The 27,378-nt window shown below is 47.1% G+C and overlaps 6 protein-coding genes; 3 read left to right on the forward strand and 3 right to left on the reverse strand.

Annotated features, from left to right (window-relative positions):
- The first annotated feature begins 918 nt into the window (after positions 1-918).
- Positions 919-2,808, forward strand: GSTUM_00011318001 (uncharacterized protein). XM_002841854.2 has 3 exons: positions 919-2,287; positions 2,339-2,519; positions 2,576-2,808. The coding sequence occupies exons 1-3, from the start codon at positions 1,046-1,048 to the stop codon at positions 2,728-2,730; spliced, it is 1,578 nt and encodes a 525-aa protein (XP_002841900.1). The 5' UTR covers positions 919-1,045; the 3' UTR covers positions 2,731-2,808.
- Positions 2,809-6,470: 3,662 nt separating this feature from the next.
- On the reverse strand, positions 6,471-8,798 carry GSTUM_00011320001 (uncharacterized protein; the record flags this gene model as incomplete). XM_002841855.2 has 7 exons in its annotated part: positions 8,702-8,798; positions 8,635-8,650; positions 8,522-8,579; positions 8,377-8,442; positions 8,292-8,326; positions 8,039-8,231; positions 6,471-7,982 (listed from the first exon to the last, which is right to left on the reverse strand). Exons 1-7 carry the CDS (start codon positions 8,736-8,738, stop codon positions 6,471-6,473), a joined length of 1,917 nt encoding a protein of 638 aa, XP_002841901.1. The 5' UTR covers positions 8,739-8,798.
- Positions 8,799-9,593: 795 nt separating this feature from the next.
- Positions 9,594-10,489, reverse strand: GSTUM_00011321001 (uncharacterized protein). XM_002841856.2 has 2 exons: positions 10,048-10,489; positions 9,594-9,986 (listed from the first exon to the last, which is right to left on the reverse strand). Exons 1-2 carry the CDS (start codon positions 10,348-10,350, stop codon positions 9,690-9,692), a joined length of 600 nt encoding a protein of 199 aa, XP_002841902.1. The 5' UTR covers positions 10,351-10,489; the 3' UTR covers positions 9,594-9,689.
- Positions 10,490-20,265: 9,776 nt separating this feature from the next.
- Positions 20,266-22,094, forward strand: GSTUM_00011323001 (uncharacterized protein). XM_002841857.2 has 6 exons: positions 20,266-20,324; positions 20,398-20,429; positions 20,497-20,531; positions 20,595-20,983; positions 21,043-21,796; positions 21,852-22,094. The coding sequence occupies exons 1-6, from the start codon at positions 20,308-20,310 to the stop codon at positions 21,999-22,001; spliced, it is 1,377 nt and encodes a 458-aa protein (XP_002841903.1). The 5' UTR covers positions 20,266-20,307; the 3' UTR covers positions 22,002-22,094.
- A 68-nt stretch (positions 22,095-22,162) lies between these two features.
- Positions 22,163-22,834, reverse strand: GSTUM_00011324001 (uncharacterized protein). XM_002841858.2 has 2 exons: positions 22,478-22,834; positions 22,163-22,413 (listed from the first exon to the last, which is right to left on the reverse strand). Exons 1-2 carry the CDS (start codon positions 22,681-22,683, stop codon positions 22,389-22,391), a joined length of 231 nt encoding a protein of 76 aa, XP_002841904.1. The 5' UTR covers positions 22,684-22,834; the 3' UTR covers positions 22,163-22,388.
- Positions 22,835-23,130: 296 nt separating this feature from the next.
- On the forward strand, positions 23,131-27,375 carry GSTUM_00011325001 (uncharacterized protein). XM_002841859.2 has 4 exons: positions 23,131-24,194; positions 24,254-24,566; positions 24,648-24,754; positions 24,806-27,375. Exons 1-4 carry the CDS (start codon positions 24,023-24,025, stop codon positions 26,275-26,277), a joined length of 2,064 nt encoding a protein of 687 aa, XP_002841905.1. The 5' UTR covers positions 23,131-24,022; the 3' UTR covers positions 26,278-27,375.
- The last annotated feature ends 3 nt before the right edge of the window (positions 27,376-27,378 follow it).

Genomic DNA, 27,378 nt, shown 5'->3' on the forward strand with positions numbered 1-27,378 from the left:
CCTTTATGAAAGACTCTGCGGGCCGCGGATATGGTGGTAAAAATGCTTCAATATCCGCATCGAAAGACATACCTACCAAAGGCCTAAAAGCCCTGTGATACAAGTCCAGGTTATAACTAGCGCCTGCAGTAGCTTCTTTAAAGAGCTAATCAGTTTTAATGAGTAAAGAGATAAACACTATCCCGACACAGTGCAAGCCATGAGATTAATCCACTCAAACACCGCCCAGCTGCTCGAATGGTCGCTGCGATTTTGGATAACCTGTAGCTCGTGGCTGCCGGGGGGGGGGAAGCTACGGCAAAAGTTGACTTATGATGCCAGATTGGAATCTTAGCATCTGTAGAATCTGATAACCCAGTTGGTATCATAGGACAAACATTTCGCTACTATCAGCACTCACATGAGGGTGACAAAATCCACCCAATTTTTTACTGAAAAAACTTGAGCGATTGCGAAGCCTATAATGCTAATATCATACTTTGGTTGGGTGAGCTGCAAGTCTGCACATTTTTGATGTAAGATGCTAGATTATGACGCTCATGATCTTTACGCCAAGATCGTACCAGTGTTTGGTGCTCTGCCGGTACCGGTATTTCGAGTAGAATAGCGGAGGCCACTTTCTGTAACGGGCCATCACAGAGTCTAGCCCATGGGCGCATGTGCAGCAGTTTTCTGGCTGCCGGTATGCTTGTTCTCGAGTTTAATACCCTAAGAACTCTTGACATTCGCACTCTCTTGTTGGGTTGCGGCTGCTGCAACACCTGCTTGTGGTTAGTGCGTGGCTGGTGACCATGGCGTTTCGGATAAAGGCTGATGCTTCCCGATAAGATCAGTTCGGAGCCACAAAAAAAAAAAAAAAGAAAGGCACAAAGCCACCTAAAGTTCCTCACCACAAGCGTATTAATATTATTATAATTGATACCTTCGTTCGTCCCCCGCCCTCACTACTCGGCGCTCCCTATTCATCTGTCTAGAAATCCCTGTCTTCTCTCCTAACAGCTGTAGCCCACCCCAGCCAGCTACAGCTGGTCAATCATCTATAATCATGGCTGCGCCAGTCACCCGTATGCCACTCGCCAGGCTGCCCGCTCTCCCCGCCGCCTCAACTCCCGAGCAACGCTACTGGGGAACATTCAAGTCGCACCTTCTAATTCAAGAATACGGAGCAATCAAATCTATCAATTTCTCCCCGGTTTCCCCCCATGATTTCGCTGTCACCGCCTCTACCCTCGTCAAGGTGTATTCATCGAAAACCCGAGTAGTGTCAAAGACAATATCGAGATTCCAGGCACCTGCGCAATCCGGAAGCTTTCGCTCTGACGGAAGAGTTTTGGTTGCCGCTGATGACAGTGGACTGATTCAAGTTTTTGACATTGGCTCGAGAGCTGTCATCAAGACATGGGATGAGCACATGGGGAACACCGTTAGTGTTACAAAATTTTCCCCGACAATTGTGACCCAAGTACTGTCTGCCTCTGATGACAAGACAGTTCGTCTCTGGGACTTGACCTCATCGAAGTCGACTCACAAATTTATCGGAAACCAAGACTACGTCCGGGCTGCCTCTTTTGTTCCTGGTTCTCCCTATTCGGTTGTGTCTGGAGGTTATGATAGGACGGTTAGATTGTGGGATTCCAGGTCCGTCGGTGACCATTGTAGCATGGAATTCAATGCTCCAGCTCCTGTCGACGCATTGTTGGTTTTACCAGGCGGAACAACCATTCTGGCCTCCAGTGGGCCAACTGTTCATGTATGGGATATAATTGCAGCGAAGCGTGTTGCTGTCCTCCACAACCATCAGAAGAGTATTACTTCGTTGGCACTGTCCACCGGGCCGCGGCAAGGCGGGAGGAGAGTCTTGACCGGTGCACTTGACCGCCATGTGAAGGTTTACGATCCTACCACTTGGAAGGTTGTCCATGGTGTCAAGTATCCCGCGCCGATTCTCGCAATTGGTATCTCCCCCGATGAAAAGCATTTGGCAGTTGGCATGTCCAATGGGCTGTTCAGTGTGCGTACCCGTAGAAGCGGCAAGGAGAAGGAGAAGGCCAAAGAAAAGGAGAGGGTCTTGGACATGATTGCTGCTGGGATTGACCCCATTACCGGCACGGGCGGCCCCAAGTCAAAGAGCAGTGCGCAGAGGAGACGTACCAAGGGAATGGATTACAAGGGGGAAGGAGCGGATATAGTTGTGGAACAAGAGACCCGAAGGAGGAAAGAGAGGCCCTGGGAACACCACCTCCGTAAAGGTAATTACGGCGGTGCCTTGGACTCTGCTCTTATGTCGGTCTGTTTCTCCATCTATATCTTGACCGTTTGGCACTTATAAACATTCTAGGGCCAACCCCATATCACCGTCTTCACAATTCTCGGGGAGCTCCGCTATCGCAATGCCATCAATGCAGCACTAGCCAATCGCGACGAAAATACCCTCAGTCCTATTCTAAAATGGTTGATCAAGCATCTCCCTGACATCCAGTACGTTTCGACAATTGTAGAAGTTTCTCTGTTAATCCTTGGTATGACCCGTCTGCCTTCCCCAGCTGCCTACCTCTGCCACGCTGATAACTGGTAGATATGTACTCTCACGACCTGGGGAAGTCTCCAGAATTCGATAAACTTATTAGAAGGCTTCATCTCCGCGTCAAACAGGAAGTGGAGAACTCAAAACAATCAAGCCTGGTTGTGGGGATGTTGGACATGTTGCTAGTAGGGAGTGCTTCCGGTTAATCCCTTTGTATTGTAAACTATTTTTCTTCTATATACCTCCACAAAAGTAATTGGGCTAGACCTTTTTTTCCTTTCTTTTATTTTCTTCTCAATTTCCTTTGTGCCTGATGGGTCGCTAGTGCTCTTTACAGATCAGAATTTATAAAATTTGTGCTATTCTCACTCATCTCTATTCTTTTGGCATGCCAAAATCTACTAACCTTTAGTCCCAGCATTTATCACCCAAACCCGCATCCAATACAACCTGCCATTGTGACATTGTAAGAGTGATACTCCATGATGAAGCAGCACACCCCATCCAAAGCAGGGTAACCACCACCCGAAACCAACCCCACACAGCACCACCCGCAAGTACCCTTGCCTGCAGTACCGTATCTTTAGGGAGAAAATTATCGTGGAAAATCACAGAAACTAAAGCAGCCACGACTACCACCAATGCCGCCCCCCGCCATAAAATCCAAAAAACGCACCCGCCAACCCGCAGGCCCGAAGCCAGTAATAATTAAGCGTGCAAAAACAGACAATGGCTACAAAGTCACCCTCGACGAGTTGGGCTGGAAAGAAGTTCCTATGCCGGATAGGTTAGATGATGTCGAGGGTTTTTACGGACTCGACGAGGTTGATGGAGTGGATGTTGAGATTGATGGGGGTGGGAGGGTTGAATATAAGGTTTGTGGTTTGGATGGGGGTTGTGGTATGGGGAGGGGTGCTGATGGGAGCTTTAGGTCAATAATTTGGCGAAGGTTGATAAGAGTGGTAAGAAAGACAGGGGGAAGAAGGAGAAAGTGGAAGTGGATGATGAGGATGAGTGGGAGGGGATTAATAGTGGTGGGGATTCTGAGAAAGTGGTGATTTCCGGAAAGGTACAAAAGAAGAAAGCTAGAAAGTCTAGATCCCAGGACAGCGAGCTCGGAGGTTCTTTTGCTTTACTATTGGATGATGAAGACGAAGATAGTAAATGCCCTCCCCAGGCACCCCCACTACCCATCAGAGTAAAAAGTTAATCATCTGCCAAACAGTCTTTCTCCCAGCCTGGGACTCCTTAAACCTCTCCCTCCCCACCCTCCGCGCCCTCTCAAAACTAAACTTTAACACCCCTACACCCATCCAGTCCTCCGCGATCCCCGAGATCATTGCAGGCCATGACCTAATTGGCAAAGCCAGCACAGGTTCCGGCAAGACCCTTGCATTTGGCATACCGATTCTGGAGCACTACCTCTCTTTCCCGCGAAAAAGCTCCAAGGATAAGGGGGAGGAGGAAGAGGAGAAATTACCCATGGCACTGATACTCTCCCCGACCAGGGAGCTCGCGCATCAGTTACATGCGCACCTGAGGGCACTGACGGCATACGCACCGGATATGTCGATAGTGTCAGTCACTGGAGGGCTCTCGCTGCAGAAGCAGCTTCGGCAATTGACTGAGAGGGGTGGCGCCGATGTGATTGTTGCTACGCCGGGGAGGTTATGGGAGGTCGTTTCTGAGGGGCAGGGTTGGGTAACTAAGTTGAAGAGGGGATTGAAGTTTTTGGTCGTGGACGAAGCAGATAGGCTTTTGCAGGAAGGACACTTTAAGGAGGTTGAGGAAGTCATGAACCTCCTTGGGCGGGGGGATGCTGAGAGTGATAGTGAGGGTGGGGGTGACGTTGATGAGGACGAGTATTCTAAGAGGAATTCTGTGAAGAAGAAGCATCAGGAGCAGGTGACTGAGCGGCAGACGTTGGTCTTTTCGGCGACGTTTCATCAAGGCTTGCAGCAGAAACTTGCTGGGAAGAGTGGGAAGAAGAGGTTGGGTGGTGACTTGATGGATGAGAAGGAGAGTAAGGAGTATCTGCTCAAAAAGCTCAAGTTCAAAGATAGGGCTCCCAAATTCATCGACGCCAATCCCGTCGGACAGCTTGCGGAAAGGCTAAAGGAAGGAATCATCGAATGCGGCGCTATGGAAAAGGCACTAATCATCCCCCACATTATATCTTCTAAATACTAATAGTCTCCCCTCTAGGACCTCTACCTATACTACCTCCTCCTCCGCTACCCCTCCAAAACTCTAATCTTCACCAACTCAATTACCTCCGTCAAGCGCCTCTCCCCGCTCCTAACAAACCTGAACCTCCCCGCCCACCCCCTCCACTCCAAAATGATCCAAAAAGCACGCCTCCGCTCCCTAGAACGCTTTTCCTCCCCAACATCCCCCCACTCCATCCTGGTAGCAACAGACGTCGCCGCCCGCGGCCTCGACATACAAAATGTCGACTTTATAATCCACTACCACCTCCCCCGCACCGCAGACACGTACGTCCACCGCTCGGGCCGTACAGCGCGCGGCACAGATGCCCGCGGTGTTAGTATCCTACTATGTTCACCGGACGAGGTCATCGGCGTGCGTAGATTGGTCGCGAAAGTGCACGACCCGGAATCCCTATCGACGGCACGCTACGCCATGCGTTCTTTCGACGCCGATAGGAAGCTAGTCACGAGGCTAAAGCGCCGCGTCGAGCTTGCGAAGAAAATAGCCGACTGCCAGATTGAAAAGGCGAAGAAGGGGCATGAAAATGAGTGGTTGAAGGCTGCCGCGGAGGATCTAGGCGTTGAGTATGATAGCGATTGCTTCGCCGGCAGCGGTGGTGGTGGTGGGGCAGCGGTGGGGAAGAGGGGCAAGGGCGGGCAGAAACGCAGGGAGACCGCAGTCACGGCTACTAAGGCGGAAGTCGCGTCCTGGAGGGCGGAATTAGCCGCGTTGTTGAGGGAGAAGGTGAACGCCGGGTTCTCGACAAAGTACTTGACCGCCGGGAACGTGAACCTTGCCCAGGCACTGGTGAACAGCGAGGGAATGAGTGCGGGGTTTCTGGGACTGGAGGAGAGGAGGGTTGTCGATGAGGTTGGGGGGTAGGTATTAATTGGTGTCTGATTGCTGTGAAAAGTGTTTTAAAGTTTTTCTTTTCCTCAAGTGAGGTGTGTTTTACTTTACTGTATCATATTGTATCACTTTTTTCACTTTTTTCGGAGGTGGGGGGGTAGAGAAAAGTTATTGAATACAATGTAGTATAACATCCACTTATTTATTCATTCGCGATTACAATAGCCCCCGCCAGGAAGGAAGCAATACGGTCCGTTACCAAGCCATACCGGTAATGTGTAGAGTAGCAGCCTGGCAAGCATTTCTTAGTGCATATAAATTTACCGGTACCCAACCTAAGTTCGCGATCCCGGTGGACATATTCTGATATCTTTGCATACGGTATCCTAGCTTTTAGTCCTGATTTTGCGGGCGGGCACAGCGGAAGGGGTTGACATGCCATGACACGGCGATATCTATGATTGTTTTTTCTTCCGGGCGGACTGGGTGAGAACGGGACTTGAAAATTGGCTTGCCTTTGTATCATTACTAAAACTTGATACTGCTATGATACTAAGTTACCACCGCGCACTCGTATCGGGGAATTGAGGATCCACAGCTCACGAGAGGGTTTAATGAAATGCCCCAACTTATCACATTAGCATTATAAATGAGGAAGGGAAAAAAGAGTAGCCATCTACCATTACACCCCAATTCTACCACTAGTAATCTCAGCGCTATGATATCCTCTTCGTACAATTACCTAGCCAACTGCCAATGTGCTATGATACAACCAAACGCCTCCTCATCGTCACTATAGCCGACAGGAAAGAAAAGAAAGAAAAAAGGAGAAAAAAGGAAAACAAAAAGACGGGGTAACATTATGAAAAGTTTGTTTCTAGATTCATTAACTCTCTTCCGTATTAACCTTTTTACCGTCCGGGGAATTCTTCTTGGACAATGGACTCGTTCCGTAAGGGCTATTGAACATAGAGCTCAACTGCTGCTCCGGTGTCCAGAGCTCTCGATTGTTTGCCAATACCGGCTGCTCACGATCCTCAAGCTTGCGCATTGGCTTCCCCGAATCTGAGCTAGGTGTCATAGGTAGACTTGAATCAAGGCGGTATCCCCTGCCAAAAGATTGCGGGGTGCCCCACCTGCTTCCTCGGTGACTACTGGCTCTACTGCCCCCCGTGAGTTGGATAGTACCAACCTCCGCCTCCTTGGCCGGCTTCGTGGGCGACCCGAAGGGGTCGAACCCAATCCTTCGGCGGGCATTCTCTCGCTCCTGCCGTCTGCTCTCACGAGTGCCGTCCCATGCCGAGTCCGATAGGAAAAGGTTCAGGAGCTCGTCGTGGACAGCAAGGTGCGAGGTTTGTTGGTAGTTTTGCAAGATGGTAAGTCTGAGAAGGCATTCCAAGATTGAAAGTGTGGATTTGACGTTCGGAGAAACATACGGTGTGGGTGACGGGGGATGTTCGCTGATGCTTAACTCAACATTTGATAGAGCTTGCGCTATGGAGGTATTTGGATCGGTAAGTGATCCTGGGGGAGATGACCCCGACACAGAGAGTGACTCTTCGGCGTCGCTATATTCAGACGCTGCATCATCGAAGTCTGGCTCGGGTTCTGTGAAAACTTCAAAAGCCAACCACTCTGGGTCAAGATGGGGGGGAAGTTCGTATTCCTCCGGAAGTTCTTGTCGGGGTTCAAGTTCCCTACTATCCCCCTCGTGCATGTCCAAGGGGTACTCTCCCTCGCTGCCACTATCACCATAATCATATTGTTCAACTCGATCAACTAGTTTTCGGGGTGGCGCAGCATTTAAATCTCGCTTAACCAGAAGTATCGGGGAGCTCGAATCTTCTATCCCAAGAAGTTGTCCAGAGTTAGTGTAAAAGATCTTGGATATCTGGTGGATTGGTATCCTGGTTCTTAATCCGGCCTTTTCCACATCGTCAAAGCTTCCGGGAGGTTGTTTTCCTTCTTCAACCTCATGCATTCTCCCGTCATCCAGATCTTCGATCAGACAAAGTTCATAGCAATATTCATCAATTTTGCTCTGAGCACGGAGCCGATTAGTGTTACGACTCGCCCCATCTTCATCTTGATCGTCATCGTAGACTAAGGGCACCCTCTGAAGCTTGACTTTGCATTTGTAAACAACCTCCTGCCACGTCAAATCCTTTGCGGAGACATGTTCTTGTCGATGTGAGTGACCGGCAAACAGCATGTAGAGACTCAATGTGAAAGTAGTGCCAATTTGCGCCGGGTTGAAGGGGTTCATTGAATAGGCGGTATCACCAGCAGTAAGCAAGGTTGAAGCTTGCATAAGACGGGAAGGCGAGACATTGTGTGGGATGTTCGATGAGATATTCACTCCGGATGTAGTAATTGCCAAATTTATGAAAGGAACCGCCTACAGCTAGCTGTCAGCTCAAGTGCTTAGCTGGGAGGAGGTGTGATGGCAAATACGTCTTCGATCTTCCTTAGAAGTTGCTTGATATCTTGAACCACAGCGTTGATTTCATCCTGGCTCCTGCGTCTTTTACGGCCACCTCCCTGAGCGGACAAGCCGGCAACTCTGACCCCTAGTGATTGAATGTCATGTCTTATGTTCTTCGTCAATGTCAGAGCACTCTCAAGTGAGGTATTTCCTCTAGCAGAACTGTATGGCTCAGTTTAGTCAAACCGGTAGGCGGGAAGTTCCATAACCAGGGGGGCATACATAATCTCCACCAAGTCTATTGCTGGAGATATTATCTGCTAACAGTTAGCAGCGGAAAGCCAGCTCGCTTGAGATCGGGACCGACTCTGATTTTCTGTTCCAGTCTATCCTGTAGGTCTTGAAGCTCTTGTCTATCCTTCCCCTTGATTGACTGCGATGGATAGAGCTCGTTAGCCCAGAAAACGGGGCAAGTGGACTGTCCAATTCCTGGCCATAGCCTGTGAACTTACAGATATATAACGACTGCATTCTTTTATAGCAAACTGACTCGTGACAATGATGCCCGACCTAGGTCCATCAGTGAGGAATAGGCCCGATAAGCGATACAATTTTCGGAGCCTACCGTATCGCGAATGAAACTGGATCAAGTCAGCAAGATTCTCGAGAAACAGTAGGAACCAGAGACATACCCGCTTGTTGCGATACTTTTGCAAGAAAGAAATCCATTCCGTGTTGGGAGCGTTGCTAAGCCTCCGAGGAAACTTGCCGTTGGTAACGAGTTAGGCGTGTCACACCTATGATAGTTCGCTCGTCGACGAGGTGGAGTGTGGGATTCAGTAGGCTACTATCATACAGTATCATGGTAGTGGGGGGTCAAGCGGGGCATTGTGCAACCGATGCAAAAAGAGGACCGGCGATGAAAAACACCCTCCGGGGAGAGCCCAAGGTTGTCTGTGCCAAGCCTCGACTGAATATACGGTAGTCAAACTAATACCGGTATTAGTTTACTTGTATCTCGGGATACTCATAGGATGGTTGTGGAACAGCATCACCTCCATAGTATTTAGACTATTACTCGAGTGCTCGAGTAAAGTCTGCTATGATATAAATTAAATTACTTTTTTATTTTCATAACTATGATACCTTGTTTCGGGGAAAAACGCTACCGGGGATCGATCTTGTTATTTTGAGTAGTCTGTAGCTTTCTTTACTCGAGTACACTGATAGTCTATCCATTGTTTTGGGGGTCCTGTTCCACCGCCGAATTGTGGGTTGTGGGACCCAGTCTTAGGAACGATGCACCATAGATCGGTATCATAGGCTGGTAAGCAGGGTTTGTGGAACGGCAAACCACTCGAGGATTCATGGATCAGTACGAGTACTGTACTCGAGTACGGTACTGTACCACCCTGTGAGCTGTGTTCAAGGAAACTTGAGGAATCATGGTGGCCATGGCCAAGCCCTACCGCTCTATGGGAATTGCACATCTCGTATCATGCTCGTGTCTTCAGGCCTGAGCACAAGTGCCATTACCCAAGTGGTGGAATTTCGGCATCGGAATTCAGTTTAACCCCCAGAGAATTATTGTAACATAAATTGAAATAGCCTTTCTATGAAAAGAACCACAAAACTCCATCCCAAGAGAACAACGTTGAAATTTCAAACCCAACGCCTCAACTATCGCCTCCTACTTCCCCGCTTCCGCACCAATTCGAATCCTTCCTCATCGATGGTTGGCTCTAGTGGTTGCCGGGGTTGCCTGGGTTCAGATGGCGCTGCAGAGGGAGCATCTCCCATTTCTTCGTCACCCTCGCCCTCCTCGCTAGACGATGAGCCACTTTCGTCAACCACCTCTTTGAACATTGAAGCTGGCGGGTTCCCGGGCCTCGCAAGGAATCTTGCGTGGAGCTTATCGACGGTAGAGAAATTGCCGTCCATGATCTCCCTTCGCAGTACGATTATCTGGCGTGCTACCTAATCGCCCATTCCTATTAGCTTTATTGTGCAGGATGGGCGAGTGGGATGATAAACTTACAACCCATGATGAGTCGTCTTCCAGACACACGGAAAATTCATCCCCCATGACCTGCAATAGAGTCTCCTCGATGTCGTATTCGTCGGTCTCCGGCCGCCCCACAAACATTTCGACGATAGCCCCAGCAAGCCAATCCCGCTTGCCTGAACTATCCTCCCCGCCCCACAGATTATTCACAGCTTCCGTGAGGACGTCCCAGTTATACAATATGAGAGACACACCAAGTTCCCACTTTGCAGTGACCTCGGATGAGGGTTGAACATTTCCCATGGTCGTAGGATGTGCGGGCCGGATCGTCTCCATTTTTGGGTTGGTCGCGATTTTTTAGATCGGATGAAGGAATTGAAAATGAGTGAGTTGGTAGAGTAGAATTTTGAAAACCAGTGTTTGTAAGAAATTTGTCGGTGCCTGGTGTTTGAAAATTACTTGATGCATGAAAATTTCCCGGTGGTGATCTACTCCTGCGGCGATGCCACCTCCGGGTGCGAGTATCACACAAGTACGAGTACTACAAAAAAAAAAAATGCGGTTGCACTTACGAGTAGATTTCAGGTGTAACTTATAGTCACCTTTCTTTGCTTAGTAATACATGCAAACTTAGCGCCTTGGCATATATTTGTATGTGTCCACCACCTTATACCATTCTCACTCAATGAAAGTAGAGTCTATATGCGATCAAGAAAGACAATTCTGAGTAGTTATATAGAGATTTGCTCAAAATAGTTGGTTGTTGTTGGGGCACCGGTAGGTTCGCTCTCGGCTTTTGGTTGTGGGGGTCGATTTCAGACATCGGGTAAGGAAGCCCTTCCATAGTACTAGCCGATTTTTAAAGTATCCGGAATTCTGGTAGTATAAGGTATCAGCCCATGGTGTAAGTGGTTCCTTGGCAGACATGTGTCACTTAGGCGGTTGCCATATACTAATCTTCATCGCGTGTAATATTCCTCTCCACCTACCTACCGCAACCATGATCTCTGCAGGGCATTCAAGGGGTAAGTGAGTAATATCTACTATTTTTAATTAATATGCTAACATTCGAGTTCTTACAGGAAAGGAAATAACACCGTACAGATGTGCAGCGATTATTACCATGCGCGAGCTCGGCTATAAATTTAATGAAATAAAAACGCATACCGGTGTTGCTATTTCCACAGCAAGCGATATTCACCGTCACGCAGTAAAGAATGCTACCGCAAAACGACAGGCCACGCTCTCCGGTACTCAGCCAGCAATACCACCACGTGCTCAGCTAACTGTACCCAGACCAAGGGCCAAGAGTACGTACTCCCGCCCAGAGTCAAGCCTGCATGAATGGACTCCTGAGTCTGGAGTTTCTGAGAAGAGAGGGCAAGTGTAACCGGTACGGGTACTTGGTTATTGGTTTTGTTTTATGTTTTGCTTTAAGTATCGTTTTGATACTTGGTTTGTTTTAAGTATCGTTTTGATACTTGGTTTGTTTTAAGTATCGTTTGATACTTGGTTTTGTTTTATGTTTTGCTTTAAGTATCGTTTTGATACTTGGTTTGTTTTAAGTATCGTTTGATACTTGGTTTTGTTTTATATTTTGTTTTAAGTATCGCTTTGATACTTAAAGAGTTTTACCAAAGAGTATCAATTGATACCCTTGATTAGTTTCGTTCATGCTAGACATGAACAGATTTGTGTATTTAAAGACCGCCTGTTTCTACGATAGAAAAGGCAGACTTCGACAGACAGTATTTCAATATACTTGGTTGAACGGTTACTTCTTTGTTCCTCAGTACGCCCTCGAAGCCTCCTTTAGTTCTCAGCTCTCGCCTCCTCTCTGGAAGAGCAGGCCACCTGCCAACTATCGTATCCATTACCGATAACGTGATTAGCACCTTGCGAACACGTTACATTTTTTTAACCTCAGCAAGTGGTAAAAAACCTGTCCCCGGATTTAGGCCTGATCAACCTATCGATATCCACCTCAGAACGCTAGCGGAGAGAAGCGGCAGAATTTCAGTATATTCGGCTTCATCTCAAACCCAAGATAGAGTCTTTGACGACCAGGAGTGGGAAGCAAATCCCACGGCAAGACCTTACTAGGAAGAAACAACCCCGGCGCTCTGCTAAAGAGCCCGGCGATCCGGCAAACACGGAAGATACACAACCTCCAGGAGACTTCCCTTCTACTCCAGCAAAGAAGCCTTCCTTTGAACTCCCAAACGACCCCGACTCTAGTAGCGATTCAGACATGGCTAGCACTGGAGGAGGGCCTTCTGGAGGAGGGAAATCTCGGGCAAGACCTGAAGAAGAGGAGGTACCCGCAGCATTTGAACCCCCTAAGTTTAAACTTCACCTCCCAGCGAAATTCACAGGCGAACGGAAAGACCTCAAGCCTGAAGCTTTTGAACGATGGGCCACAGAACTCTCACACTTCCTACTCTTACATGGAAAAGATGTGGAAGACCCTACAACCGGACTTATCATTGGATCATTCTGTGAAGGAAAGGCAACCGACGCATACCACCAATGCTATAAGGACTTCGGCGGGAATGTAAGATTAAGAGGATCTACAGTCCTCGATTACTTGAAAGGACGATTCCAATCCTCTATAACCAACAACCTCCTATACAACAAATTCAACCAGCTCCAGCAAGTTAACGGAACACATGTCAAGCGAATCACCGATGTGGCCACGGACCTAATAATGTATAAGGATCAAATGGAGAGAGGAAGTATCTCCAAATACATCCTGAAGCGACGATTCTACGACACTATGCACCCTACCCTCCGGCGAGAGGTAGAACCACTCGAGGAAGATGGCGATGATATTGCAGTCATAATTGCTAGAGCAGAACGAAAAGACGCCATTCTCCATGAGACCAAGGCCTACAAAACACAGACATCCTCTAATAGGAACAGCCAGCCACGACACAAAGCCTCCAGCAACTCTGAAGACGATACCCCTTGAGTTTTCAAGAAGAAAAAATCCTCCAAAGAATCGAGACGGCAAAAGGGAGAATGCTTTGAATGTGGAAAAACAGGACACATGGCAAAGAACTGTCCTGCGAAGAAAGGAAAAGGAAAGGCTATAAAAAAAGAAGCGTCGGCTAACGATATTGAAAAGCGATTACACTCCATCCAGTGAATATGAAGAGATCCACATTGGGTACATCGATGTGGAATGCAACAGTGTTCGACCTCCAGCTACATTCAAAACACACACTGCTCTAGAAGGCAATATCCTGATCAATGGCAAAAAGGCTCGAGTCCTATTCGACACTGGTGCAATCGGAAGAGATATGATCAGTAATGCCTTTGTCTCTGTCCATGGACTCCCTACCCGAGACCTTAACCAACCCATACCAGTCAATATGGCAGTAAAAGGATCACGATCAACAAGCCATAAAACCTGTAGTGCGACCATTCGACTTGGTTCTGCAGTCCTACCCCCCCAGGAAATGCTGGTTGGAAATTTAGCCAAATACGATGCCCTAATAGGCATGCCCTTCCTGAATCGTCACAAAGCTATAATCAGGTGTGGGGAATCAACTATCGATTTCCCAAATCAGAAGGTCAGAGTCTCATGCAAGCCAACAAGCGGAGAATACCGAGCTGCAGTCTGTGAAACAACTGCCCTACGACTATTGGACGAGTATTCTGATGTTTTCCCTGACCAAATACCCAAAGAACTACCACCTATGAGAGAAGTAAATCACCACATCCGCCTCCGAGACCCTTCCAATCTCAAGAACCAACCCACCTACTCTATTCCTGACGCATACAAAAGCCCACTTTGTGATTGGATCAACCAACGACAAAGAAGAGGAGTTATCTACCGGGCAGAAGCCCCTGGTGCCACTCCTATGTTTGTTCAACCCAAAGCAGATGGCAAAAGAATCCGCCCCTTGGTTGATCTCAAACTACGGAATGAAAATACGGTTATGGATAGCTCCGCTATCCCAAACCAAACCCAGATCTTAAATGCAGTTGGACGGGCTAGATTCCGAAGTAAGATTGATCTAAGCGATGCCTACTTCCAAACAAGGTTAGACCCGAAAAGCGAACGATACAACAGTTTCAAAACACCCTTCGGAAGTTTCATTAGCCGAGTTATGTTACAAGGTGATATGAATGCGCCCACCACCTTTATGCGAATTATGGAAAACCTCCTAAGCGAATACCTCCACCATTTTGTTTGGGTCTACATTGATGATATTCTCATTTTCTCGAACACCATAACAGAACACACCTACCATATAGGTTTGGTTTGTACCAAACTTAGGGAAGCTAAATTTTATGCTAGCAGAAACAAATCAATCCTATTTGCCGATAAACTCGATATCCTAGGACATGTTATAGATGATGAAGGAATACACGCAGCCCCAGGGAAAATAGCCTGTTTAACGGAATGGTCAACACCCCAGAATCAAAAAGAACTCATGCGATTCCTAGGACTAGTCAACTACATTTCCCAGTTCCTTCCACACCACGCCACTGTGACAGCGCCGCTCACAGACCTCACCGGCAACGCAGAATTTGCCTGGACCCACACTCATGACCAAGCCTTTACCAACGTCAAGGATTTGATTAAAAACGCCAACGTTATTCAACCTATCGACTATAGTAAACCAGAACCGATATGGTTGATTACTGATGCATCGGATGTTGGAGTTGGAGCATGGGTTGGGCAAGGGGCCTCCCATGAAACGGCAAGGCCGGCAGCATTACACAGCAGAAAGTTCACCAACTCACAGATGAACTATGGAACAACAGACAAGGAAGCCCTTGCTGTGATTGATGCTCTCGCCGCTTTCAATCACATCCTGATGGGCAATACCTTCACTATTGTTACCGACCACCAACCGCTCACTAATCTTAAAACAGAAAAGATACCGGGAAGAAGAAAAACAAGATGGATAGGCGAGATCAGCAAATACGATGCAAAAATCATCTATACCCCTGGAAGAACGAACTATTTAGCCGATGCTCTCTCCCGCCTATACAAGAATCAAGACCTTGCGAACCCTCCTCTTGTTCACGACCACACAAGACAAAGTGAGGACAGCCCTGACGACACCTCTTATGAACAAGAACCGTCAATGGCTACCGCCAGCTCTGCCGCTCCCTCCAATCCTTTCTCTTACACCATGTACAGTGCTGCCGGAACAGAACGAGGAAAGGATATTGATAAAGAATGGAAAGACAATTGCACGCTCCGCAGCACACCTCCTCACGAACTTGAACAAAGCAGAACCCACTGGTCCCACTGTTATCACGACACCTGCCCTTTTCACCAAACTGAGATCAAGTTCGGCAACAGATACCAGCGACCGTACTATATGCCAGCTGATGATTCCAAAGACACCAGCTTCGATACCGAAGAAGGAGAAGAAGAAAGGATCGATGGAAATGAGCCAACCCAACACCCTCATGTCCTTAATCCTGCACCAACGCGATACCAAGGCCTTGAAGAACTCGAACAAGCCGCAGCCTACGTGGATGCAATGTCGTATTTACAACCCCCACAGTCAGCCCCGCCATCCTCTCCTCCCATGATCGATTCACGACCACTATATGGTGGACCCTTACGAGTATACAACAATGAAACCATTGTCTCGGTCATACCCCCTACTATTCCCGAGCATCGGCGTCAACTCTACGAAACCTTTGAGGAACAGGAAGCCCCTATCGAACCAACAAGAGGATCCCTAATCGAGGATGAACGTGATGTTAGATCAACCACAGAAGAATTAACCTCCTCTTTCCGAAGCCAAATGATAGCAGGATACCGCCATGACCCGATTTACTTCAAAGCCATGGATTCCTCCAGGCATGGAGACCTCGCCCCCTACAACATATCCAATGGAATGGTCTTTACCAGCACCCGTTATGGAGAACATTGCCTATACGTACCAAAAGGCCATATGTTCAACGGAATGACGATTAGAGAATATGTCATATCCGAGATTCACAATAAAGGACACCATAGTGCAGATCGCAACCTCCAATATGCCTCAGAATATGTCTACTGGCCTGAAATGCGAAAGGACTTCCGCGATTTTGTCAGGCAATGCGAACTCTGCTAGGCAAATAAGGAGCGAACACAACTTCCTGAAGGGAAAGCTTAGACCCTCCAACTACCATGTGAAATATTTGAATCCTATGCCATCGATTTCGCAGGACCATTCAACAAGTCCGCCGAATATGACACCATATTGGTAGCTGTGGATCGATTCTCTGGATACACCTGGTTAATACCAATGAAGGTTACCGACTCCTCCAAAGACACCTGGAATAACCTACAACGACACTTATTTACCCCCCACGGGTTCCCCTTATCTATTGTCAGTGATGCTGATCCCCGCTTTACCGCCATATTCTGGAAGCAAACCTTAACCTCTCTCGGAATAAACCACATTATGGCTGCCTCAGGACACCATGAGACTAATGGGCAAGTAGAACGAAAAATCCGCGAAGTCAAGACCGGGATTAGGAACATGGTCAATGAACGACAAACCAACTGGGAACCAGCCCTATTTGAACTAGCCGCATATATCAATGCCGGATTTTCAGATACCCTGGGAATGTCACCATATAAGGCAGTCTTTGGCCGCCAATACCCTCTCCTACCTACAACTCTATTCAAAAACTCCTCAGTCCCTGCCTCCGATGACCATCTAAACCGCCACCAAGCAATTCGGAACGATGCCTTCCAAGCTGTTAAGGCTGCCCGATTCCGAAGCACCACTACTGCCCAGAAACGACGGCGCAAACATGTTCCCATCTCACCAGGAGACATGCTCATGGTACACGGTAACATGTTTATTACCAATGTCGGACGCAGCAAGAAACTACAACCCCGATGGCGAGGACCCTTCAAAGTCATATCCTTTGACGAGCATACAGAGAATTACACTGTCCAGATGGATGGACGCATCTACCGCCGCAATACTGCAGTCTTCCACGCCTCGGCTGTCAAACGATTCCATCCCAATGACGACTCCAAGTTTCCTGGAAGGACCCACTCTCGGCCTGCACCTATCATTATCGAGAAGAAGGATGAATGGGAAGTTGAAGAAATCAGAGACCATCGTCTTTGGCATGGAAATGATCAATTCCTAGTCAAATGGAAAGGATATCCGACGAGCGAAAACAGTTGGGAACCACTGGAAGGACTTGAGCACGCTATGGATATGGTGAACGGATGGTGGAAAGACAACATGCCAAATGAATCCCTCCCCCCAACAATCAATTATATCACCATGTGCTGGACACCTACAATGCCAGAAACTGAGCGATGGCACGCAGAACTCGAAACTAGAGATGGATTTTGGGCACCACACTTTGAGTCAGAGTTCGAAAGTAGCGATGAGGAGAATCAAGCTATGGAGCAGGCTCTTGACAACTTTATCTAGTCACCAATCACCATCCGAATACCATAACGATGTCAAACTATGTGGAGCTCAATGTGAGGCAGCGACAACATGTTGTTGGACTGTTGTTGAACCGCGATGCTATCCAACTTGAAGACTACTTCGAAATCCTCTGGATTGACTACTGTCCTGATTGTGATCATGCTTGGATTGACGTACAGCACGAATCTGGTATTCGTGACTACTGTGATTTAGATTTCTTCGAGTCTAAGTGTTTCCTTAGAGTTTCCTCTTGTCCTTGATGTGATACCTATGATGAAGAGTTTTTGGCAGAAACTGAAGCCATGAGTTTCTCGGAATCCACCTTTGATGATTATTAGGTTTTGTTTGTTTAAACAGTTGTTTTGTTTTGGGGAATGTAACCGGTACGGGTACTTGGTTATTGGTTTTGTTTTATGTTTTGCTTTAAGTATCGTTTTGATACTTGGTTTGTTTTAAGTATCGTTTGATACTTGGTTTTGTTTTATGTTTTGCTTTAAGTATCGTTTTGATACTTGGTTTGTTTTAAGTATCGTTTGATACTTGGTTTTGTTTTATGTTTTGTTTTAAGTATCGCTTTGATACTTAAAGAGTTTTACCAAAGAGTATCAATTGATACCCTTGATTAGTTTCGTTCATGCTAGACATGAACAGATTTGTGTATTTAAAGACCGCCTGTTTCTACGATAGAAAAGGCAGACTTCGACAGACAGTATTTCAATATACTTGGTTGAACGGTTACTTCTTTGTTCCTCAGTATGCCCTCGAAGCCTCCTTTAGTTCTCAGCTCTCGCCTCCTCTCTGGAAGAGCAGGCCACCTGCCAACTATCGTATCCATTACCGATAACGTGATTAGCACCTTGCGAACACGTTACAGTAAGTGGTAATGGTAGTAGAGAATGAGGAGGCAGCAGAGGAGGCAGCAGAGGAGGCAGCGGAGGAAGAAGTGGAGGAGGCAGTGGAGGAGGTGGCAGTGGAGGAGGTGGTAGCTGAGGAGGTGGTAGCGGAGGTGGTAGTGGAGGAGGCAGCAGCGGAGGAGGTGGTAGTAGAAGAAGTGGTAGCAGAGGAGGAAGAAGAGGAGGAGGAAGAGGAAGCTGAGATAGAGCAGCCGGGAAGGCAGAATATGCCAGCAGGTACTCAGATATACAATAAGAATAATATTTCACTGCTTGAACTGTTATCAAAAGACTGTTTGGATAAGAAATCACGCTCCGGACGACCAAAAGTTTTAACAACTACGGAAATTGATTACCTTATTTCTACGGTAAAGTGGGATTTTCATACTCGACGGATGTGCCTTGTCGATATTCGGAGAGAAGCTGGGTTATCACATGTCAGTGATACTATGGTATAGAAAGCTCTACGGTCCCGTGGTATTAAAGTCTATAAGGAGCTGTTTAAGTTTATTTTAAAGACTGAAAACAAAGTTGTAAGACTCAGATACTGCTTAGAGAGAAAGGACTGGAGCATGGAAGAATGGAAAGATTATGGATTCACTGAAGAGATGTCAATTGAGGTTGGCGGTCTTTTTGGAATAAATCTTGTTTGGTGTGATGAATCAGAAAAGTGGCATGATGACTGTGTCGGTTGTGTCAAGAAGCAGGGAGAGAGTGTGATGTGTTGGGGAATGATAGGATGGGGATGGAAGGGTCTTTATTATGTTTGGGAGGTGGAGACTGTGGAGGAAAAAGAGGAGGCTCTTTTAGCTATTACCTTATTGGAGGAAGGACGAGCTATGGAAGAAAAAAAATTGAATGAGGAATGGAAAGCATCAGAAGAGTGGGAACAGCTTCGGGCCTTGGAGCTGACAGCTTTCAGCACTCAACGCTATGCTGAAAAATATCACAATACACCAAAGTAGCGAGTTCCACAAACTCATCGGGGTAAAAAATTCAAACTCGATAAATACAGGCGCGGAGAAGGAAAGGGAGTTGATTCTTGGCATTATGTGAAGTGTGTGGCACGCCCACTCCTCTGGCCAGCATGCCGAGAGCAGATACAACAGAATGCAAACTTTGTACTCATGGAGAATAATGCACCAGCACATAACTCTATTTTTACTAATGGACAATGGGTAAAGAAAGGGATTCAGAAGCTTGATTGGCCACCTAATTCTCCCGATTTCAACCCTATTGAGCATATCTGGATTTTAATGAAAAGTCAAATTCAAACCTGCCGGGGCCATGAACGTATCACCTCTTAACAACAAATGAAACAAGTTCTTCAGGAGGAATGGGATAGGATATCAATTGATGAAATCAATAAGGAAGTAGCTAAACTACCTAGTATTATGAGTAAATGTATCAATGTATATGGAGGAAATAAATATCATGCTTAACTCAGTGCAGGCTGATAGGATGCTAAGTGGAACGATCTTAGTGGCAATTATCATTAATTAATATAAAGAATATACTGTACTAGGCTGAGATATACTTGGAAGTACCAATTTATTTACTTAATACAATTATCTTTATGGTCAGTAGAGGCTTTGATGGCCTCATATTCTTCTGGTACGAACGGTCTAGGTGACTCATGTATAAGTTGTATTTTGGTTTGACTTGGCGAGTCACCTACATTCCGGAGACTTTAAAAATCGGCTAGTACTGTAGCACTGATACCGGTACAGTACCGTACAGTAGCTTCACTGTGCTCGAGTATGGTCTTAGCGGCTAACCGTGTGTTATGATACATATGGTACGGGTGCCGCCCGGCACGTAACTCACAGACTACTCGAGTGTGGTGGGCTAAGCAAAAAAAAAGGCATGGCAGAGAGCTCTCCTGCATGCTATGATGTGATATACGAACGGTATTTCAAACCCCAGACCCAACAACCTCGGCAATACTACTCTATCTTCATGAGAATTCTGGTATTTTCAGCATGCCTTACAATATAGCGTATGTACTCGTGCATTTGCGAGCCCCCCCTCCATCCATAAGGCATTGAGATTCTAACTTTCCCCTGAACCAGAATGACAAGTGACTTCTTCTATCCGCAGCCTGGTACGTGGGTGTCCGTCCCTAGCGCCAACATCGATTCCGACCTTTCTGATACTTTCTCCCTGCACAGGTGGAGTCGAAAGTCACATCTATCAGCTGGCTACTGTCCGACCCCCTTACTGCTGCTCCTGCGTCCTTCTCCACATCTAACCTCCATGCCCCCTCCAGAAACTCCGGGACCGCGGCCACAAAGTAATAATAATAACCCACTCCTATCAAACCCGTCACGGTGTGCGCTACCTCACCAATGGCCTTAAGGTCTACTACGTCCCATTCTTCGTCATATACCGAGAGTCCACATTCCCAACTGTCTTCTCCTTTTTCCCTATATTCCGCAATATCATCATTCGAGAGAATATCGAGATCGTCCACGGACATGCTTCCATGAGTAGCTTATGTCATGAAGCTATTTTGCATGCAAGAACAATGGGTTTAAGGACCTGCTTCACAGATCACAGTTTGTTTGGATTCTCCGATGCGGGAAGTATCTTAGCGAATAAACTCTTGAAGTTCACATTGAGTGATGTTGATCACGTCATTTGTGTGAGCCATACCTGGTAAGTCCCCCAGAGTGGGAAGATCTTCTTGTGGCTAGCCTTCTGTTAATCTCCATTAGCAAGGAGAATACCGTCCTTCGCGCTGCGCTTGATCCTTCTATGGTTTCTGTGATACCCAACGCTGTGGTCGCTGAGAACTTTCAACCTGATCCAAATGCTGCTTCTAAAACACACATCACCATAGTTGTCATATCACGCCTCTTCTACAACAAGGGCACAGATCTCCTTGTTGCTGCGATACCTCGAATATGTGAACTTCATCCATCTGTCCATTTTATCATTGCTGGTTCAGGCCCAAAAGCGATTGATCTTGAACAGATGCTAGAGGAACACATGCTCCAAGACCGGGTATCCATGGTTGGGCCAGTGCGGCATGAAGAGGTCAGGGATGTCATGGTTCGTGGCCACATATATCTACACCCCTCATTAACAGAGGCATTTGGCACTGTGCTGGTTGAGGCTGCTAGTTGTGGACTCTATGTTGTATGTACTCGTGTGGGGGGTATTCCCGAGGTCCTCCCAAGTCATATGACCGTTTTTGCAAGACCCGAGGAGGACGACTTGGTCAACGCCACTAGCCGGGCAATTAAGGAAATCAGAATGGGAAGGGTAAGAACAGACAAATTTCATGAGCAGGTTAAAAGTATGTACTCGTGGACGGATGTGGCGGAGAGAACGGAACGAGTATATGAGGGCATATGCAGGGGCGAAAGGGTGGGTCTTATGGAGAGGCTAAAGAGATACTACGGTTGCGGCGTTTGGGCTGGAAAGCTGTTTGTTTTATGCGTGGTTGTGGATTATCTGATATGGGTGGTATGTTGTTCCCGCCATGCTAAATATCCTGATTGTTTGCTGATAGACTGGATAGTTGCTAGAGTTCTTGTTCCCTAGGAGTAACATTGACATTGCCCGGGGATGGCCCCGGAAGGCTGTTGGAACTGGAGAAAGAAGCACTAGAAGGGACAGGTCACGGAGAAGGGAAGGAGTGCTTGTTGAGGAAGAGAATGCACGTAATTGATGGGACATATAGATAGCCACAAATACCGGTATTCTCTGTTTGTTGGTCCAGTACCGATACTTCCGACAAAGCTGCCTGCTGAAGATGGCATTTCATGGTTAAGGCTTCCACAGATACCTTTGGAGCACCGTGCTGTGCCGAATGGGTGGGCCGAACTACCATGCTCACAACTGGGTTCATCAATTTTCTTTAGAAAGTCCACGATTGGTGAAAATTCAACACGCAGCCACAGCCGATTATAACAAATCATCTAGAAAGAATAACGCCGACAATAAAAAACCTCTCCCAAAAACAAAACCCAGAAATCACATATCTCCCCAATCCCTCCCGCCTCGCCAATTTGTCAGGTCACTCATGTATTTAGAAGTATGAGTGGGTGAGCTGCGTTTAGCGAGCCTCGAATTGTACCATACTAGACTCAGGATAACTGGGGTTAGAGCAATCATCCCGGAATAGCGGATTTTGATTTTAAGTACCGTGTAGTTCTTTGCTTGTAGAGGATACGGTGGCCACATTCTTTACAGCGAATGGGCTCTCCTTTATTGATGCCAACTTTGACACCACACTCGGCGCATAGATAAAACATGGTGCCTGCTGGGGCCGGGACGTAGGAACGACCCATGCCTGAAGAGCCAGCTGCTGGGGGCTGGTAGGCCTCGCGCTGAGAACCAGTTGCCGACATGGGAAAAAATATGAGGGATGATATTAAGATATAAACGATCTTAAGTCGAGAGAGTAGCAAGGCGGTTGAGAATTAGGAAGGGAAAATAGGAAGAGGAGGTTAGAAATTCTCCTTGGCTAAACAAAGGTGAAGTTTGATAGGGAGAGCAGGGTGATCAGTTTGACTACCGCGTGCTAAACCTTGAGCGCTTCTAAATGCCCTATTGCCCACTGGGCTGGGTCCGGTTAGCCAAGGCACCTTTTGTCTGGATTACTAAAATTTAATAGAATTGCCAAGACATAAATTTCTGGAAAAACATTGTGGATAAGATGACAAATAGATGACAAATCTTACCCCACGTCCAATCGGATGTCGTTTGGTCGCTTAGCATATGCGGCTTCTACGTAAAAGCCTAAGGGGTCTCCACCTCTCTTGTTCCTTCACGCTTCCCTCACACTTCCATCATCTCTCCCTCCAACAGCACAACACCACCATCCCCATCCGCAAACTTCTCTGGACTGACCTTCTTTCCAGTAACTGACGTCAAGTTCTCCCCCAGCTTCACCTCTCAGTCTGCCTCAACAACAAACCGTCAAATTCACAGCCTTTACGATTCTTGTCGCCTCGTCTCGCTTCCGACACATCTCGTGGCGATACCGGCACTCCCTCACTCGCCTGCTGTCTTGCCACGCTGTTTCAGGTTCGTTCAGTGCTTGCCCTTAAAAGAGAGATCTAGCACCGCTCTTGCATGGTTTGAGAAGTCAGAACGCGAGACGAATTTTTTTTCATCTCCAGACTCTTTGTACAGCACACTTTGTTTCCGCTGAGGAAAACTACTTTTACACTCATCTTGTCATTTACTCATTTCCTTGATTTCTCCTTTTTCTTTTCCCTTCCGACTTGTTACTTCTTGTCAAGCCCTAGGCCTGTACTGTTCGGCTCGAACATATAATTATCTGTTTCCCCAAATCAAAGAGAGAATCTTAACGAGAAGGAAAAGCAAGAGAAAAAAGAGAAATATTCTATTAGGCTAAGGGCAGTTGCTGGGTGTTTGACGGTACCCTGAACATTTTCCTCGTCACAACAGTTTTAACCCATTTCTCTTTTTTCCTTACCCCATCGTCCCTCCCTCGCAACAAACTGGTATAATTCCAACCAACATTTTTTACTCTTCAATCGTACCAAACAAAAAAAAAAAAAAGCGAATAATCCTATTCTCTTAAACCGTCGCCTAGATTCATTGTGACGCTCGATACAACCGGGTCACTATCAACACTGGGAAAAACTTTAGCTCGCTTTTATCCTCCTTTTCATCTTTTTACGCCGTTTTCTCTCCAACAGAGGATCTGGAATCGCGGCGATGTCCTCCTCTGTATTTTTCAGATTCAAGTCTCACAAGGAGTCAACACGAGTAACTTTTGACGGTACTGGCATTTCGGTTTTTGAATTGAAGAGACAGATTATCGTTCTCAACCGTCTTGGGGATGGCACCGACTTTGATTTCTCAATTTATAATGCCGATACAAATGAAGGTATGGTTCAAACTCCATCTCAAAATGTCGGCGGCACGTTTTTTAACCACGGTAAATAGAATATGACGATGATACTACTATAATTCCCCGTTCTACATCTATCATTGCTGCCCGTCTCCCCCCCAGCAAGCCAGGGCGTGGAACTGCCCAACGCTATGTCAGTGGAAAGGCGCCCGTGAATGCTCTTCCTAATGCTGGGCGCAGAGAGAAGAACTTTGGAAATGGTGGCTCGGTTGTTAAAAAGAATGGGAGTCCTCAGCCTACGAGCAGTGCTCCCGTTTTAACCGGAGGAGAATCTGAAGAGGAAAAGATTGCAGCGATGTTTCAAGCTTCTAGTGAGCAGTGGAATAAAACCCAGGAGCAGATGGCAAAGTGCGTATATAGCTTGAATATGATAGACAATTTGTTGCCATGTGCATCTAGAGATACTAACCGAGGTGTGATTTTTCGCAGTGCTACTCCCATTCATCGTGGAAGCCAGGGTTTCAAAAAGAACAATGCACCAGCTCCAGGACACCCACCACCAAATGGGTATATTTGTTATCGTTGCGGCGAGAAAGGTGAGATATGATTAACTCCGCTTTTAGGGCGTATTGTACTGACGAAGGCAGGTCATTGGATTCAACAGTGTCCCACAAATGCTGATCCCACTTTTGACGGACGCCCTCGCGTTAAGCGTACGACTGGTATTCCCCGTAGTTTCCTCAAGACAGTTGAGAAGCCGCTTCCCCCATCCGGGGATGATGATAATACCACTGCTCACTCTAACCCGACCTCGGTCATGGTAAATGCTGATGGCGAATATGTTGTCGCTCAGCCTGATCAGGCCTCATGGGAGTCTTACCAGAAGAAGGCGGCAACTAATTCAAAGGTTGCAGCACCAGTTGGTAGTAAGGAGTTGCAGGATAAAGGAATCGAGTGTCTAATCTGTCATAAACTTCTGCGTGATGCATCAAAGACCCCGTGCTGCGGGAAAGTGTACTGCGAAGATTGTATTCACACTACATTGCTGGAGACCGACTTTGTCTGCCCGAATTGTGATGCAAAGGAAATCCTCCTGGATGCCATTGTGCCTGATGAAGATATCAGAAAGAAGGTAGAGGAATACCTAAAGGAAAGGGATGCCAAGGAAAAGGACCTGAAAGAGAGAGAGAAATCCAAGAGCCCTTCTGTATCATCTTCTGCTGGTAAAGCAAAGGAACCTAGTGCCTCCCAACGCGGCGACGGGACACCCTCTGCTGCGCCCTCCCATGGGAGAGCACCCCCGTCTGTTCATGGTTCTATGGCTGGGAATTTTGGCCCTAATCCGAGAAAGAGACAAGCAGATGAAGAGTTCGAGCCTAGAATCCCCCGTGGCCCGGCGGCCATGAGAAATAATAATAACCCTCAGCCCCAGCAGCCACCGCCCCATCCAATGCAACCCCTTCAACAGCAGAGTGGTGGATATAATAACAATGGCCGGATGTTCAATCCCCAACAGGTTTTCCATCACCAGTTCCCAAATCAAAATACTCATCAACCAACTCCCTTGCCTCCGTATCAATTCCAGGCCTTCAACCAGTATCCTAGTGGCATGAACGGCATGGACAACATGAACGCTATGAACGGCAATTACTATCCTCAGAACGGTCACTATGTTCCCAACGGGATGGTGGGGATGGGCGGAATGGGTATGAACGGCATGATGGGCGGTGGTATGGGCGGTGGTATGGGCGGTGGTATGGGCGGTGGTATGGGCGGTGGTATGGGTGGCGGTATGGGTGGGATGGGTCCTCACAACCCATACCATATGGGGATGAACGGTGGTGGCGGCGGCGGGGCGGCCATGAATGTTAGCAACGGACACGGTGGAAATCCAATGATCAACACGTCCTTCGCCCAGCAGTTCCAGCATCAGCACCAGCATCCTCCGGGTGATCCACGCGCTAAGTTCGGGTACTTCCCCAACCAACAGAAGACCGTCTTCAGTGAGCCCTTCCCAAGTGAGGAGGACAGTCCTTATATGAGAAAACCGGTCAACCCGCACAGACATTCCCGACCCAAACGAATCCGCCCTTCAGACTTCAAGGCCCTTGGAGAATAGCTGGGAAAGCCTGGAAAGCCTGGAAAGGAAAAGAATGGAGGCATAGCACTCCTTTGTATAGAACGGTAGCCATCCGTTTGTATAAAAAAAAAACCACCCTACCACTTAATGGGGCTAAAATACCCCCCCCCTCCTGTACTCTTTTTTCTTTTTCTTTCTTTCTCTCCTTTTCTCTTTGCTCGACCCTCTTTTACCTTTACGACTTATGAAGGCCGATTTCACGAACATCGCGGGAGCCTGAGAGGGACGGGAGCATACATTCTTTTTTGCGAAACATCTCAGAGACTTACTCATAATGGGTTCTAGTGACAGCCTACAACGAGGCCGTGACGGAAGTTGTATCGTGTTTTGAGCGGGGCGAGCAGTTTGGCCGGATGGCCTGACGGGTCGGGAATCGGCTGAATGGGTTTTCTGGTGTTGTTCAAGGGTGTGGAAATACGGAGTACGGCGTGCTGGCTTCTTTCTCTTTTCTTCTTCCACTTCTTTTTTTCTTCATCTCGATCATCCTCATCACCATCATTTTCAGCCAAAAAAAAAACTTTTTTTTTTCCTCCATGCCTTTTTTTCTTCCACGTTTTAAACTTTGCTGGTGGACAATAAATGGATTTTTTACCTTGTTTTGTTTTTTTGTCTGTCCCTTTTCCTTTCACCCCCCCTCTTAATTCCCGGCTTCCTTTAGAGGTTGATGGTCGACTTACAATCTTCCTTCTTGTTTCATTTACTGTTTTCTCTATTTTCTTCCACTTCGGGGGTTTGCCCCCTAAAGTCATGTATAGTTCTGAGAAAATTTAAATTACTTGAAATTATTTCGCGGGCTTTTGCTATCGTTTCTTCCTTACAAAGCCAGAGCCCTGCTAATCGCGTGCCGTATTGTTTCTGATTTCAGAGCTAGCGAGTGATGAGATGGGCACTCTATCGTTCATGCGTCATCACTCGTGGAGGCGAACTTCCAGTGAGATCCTCTTTTTTTCTTTTTCCTTTTACACTGCACTAGAACGTATTGTGCCGTGACTATTTTTATAACAAAAATGTATGCTATACGTAGGATAAAACAATAAAAAATTGTGCGAACTTGAAGTTGGTGTTCCTGTTACCCGACAT

The sequence above is a fragment of the Tuber melanosporum genome, assembly GCF_000151645.1.
Source record: "Tuber melanosporum whole genome shotgun sequence assembly, scaffold_82, strain Mel28".
Taxonomy (NCBI): Eukaryota; Fungi; Ascomycota; class Pezizomycetes; order Pezizales; family Tuberaceae; genus Tuber; species Tuber melanosporum.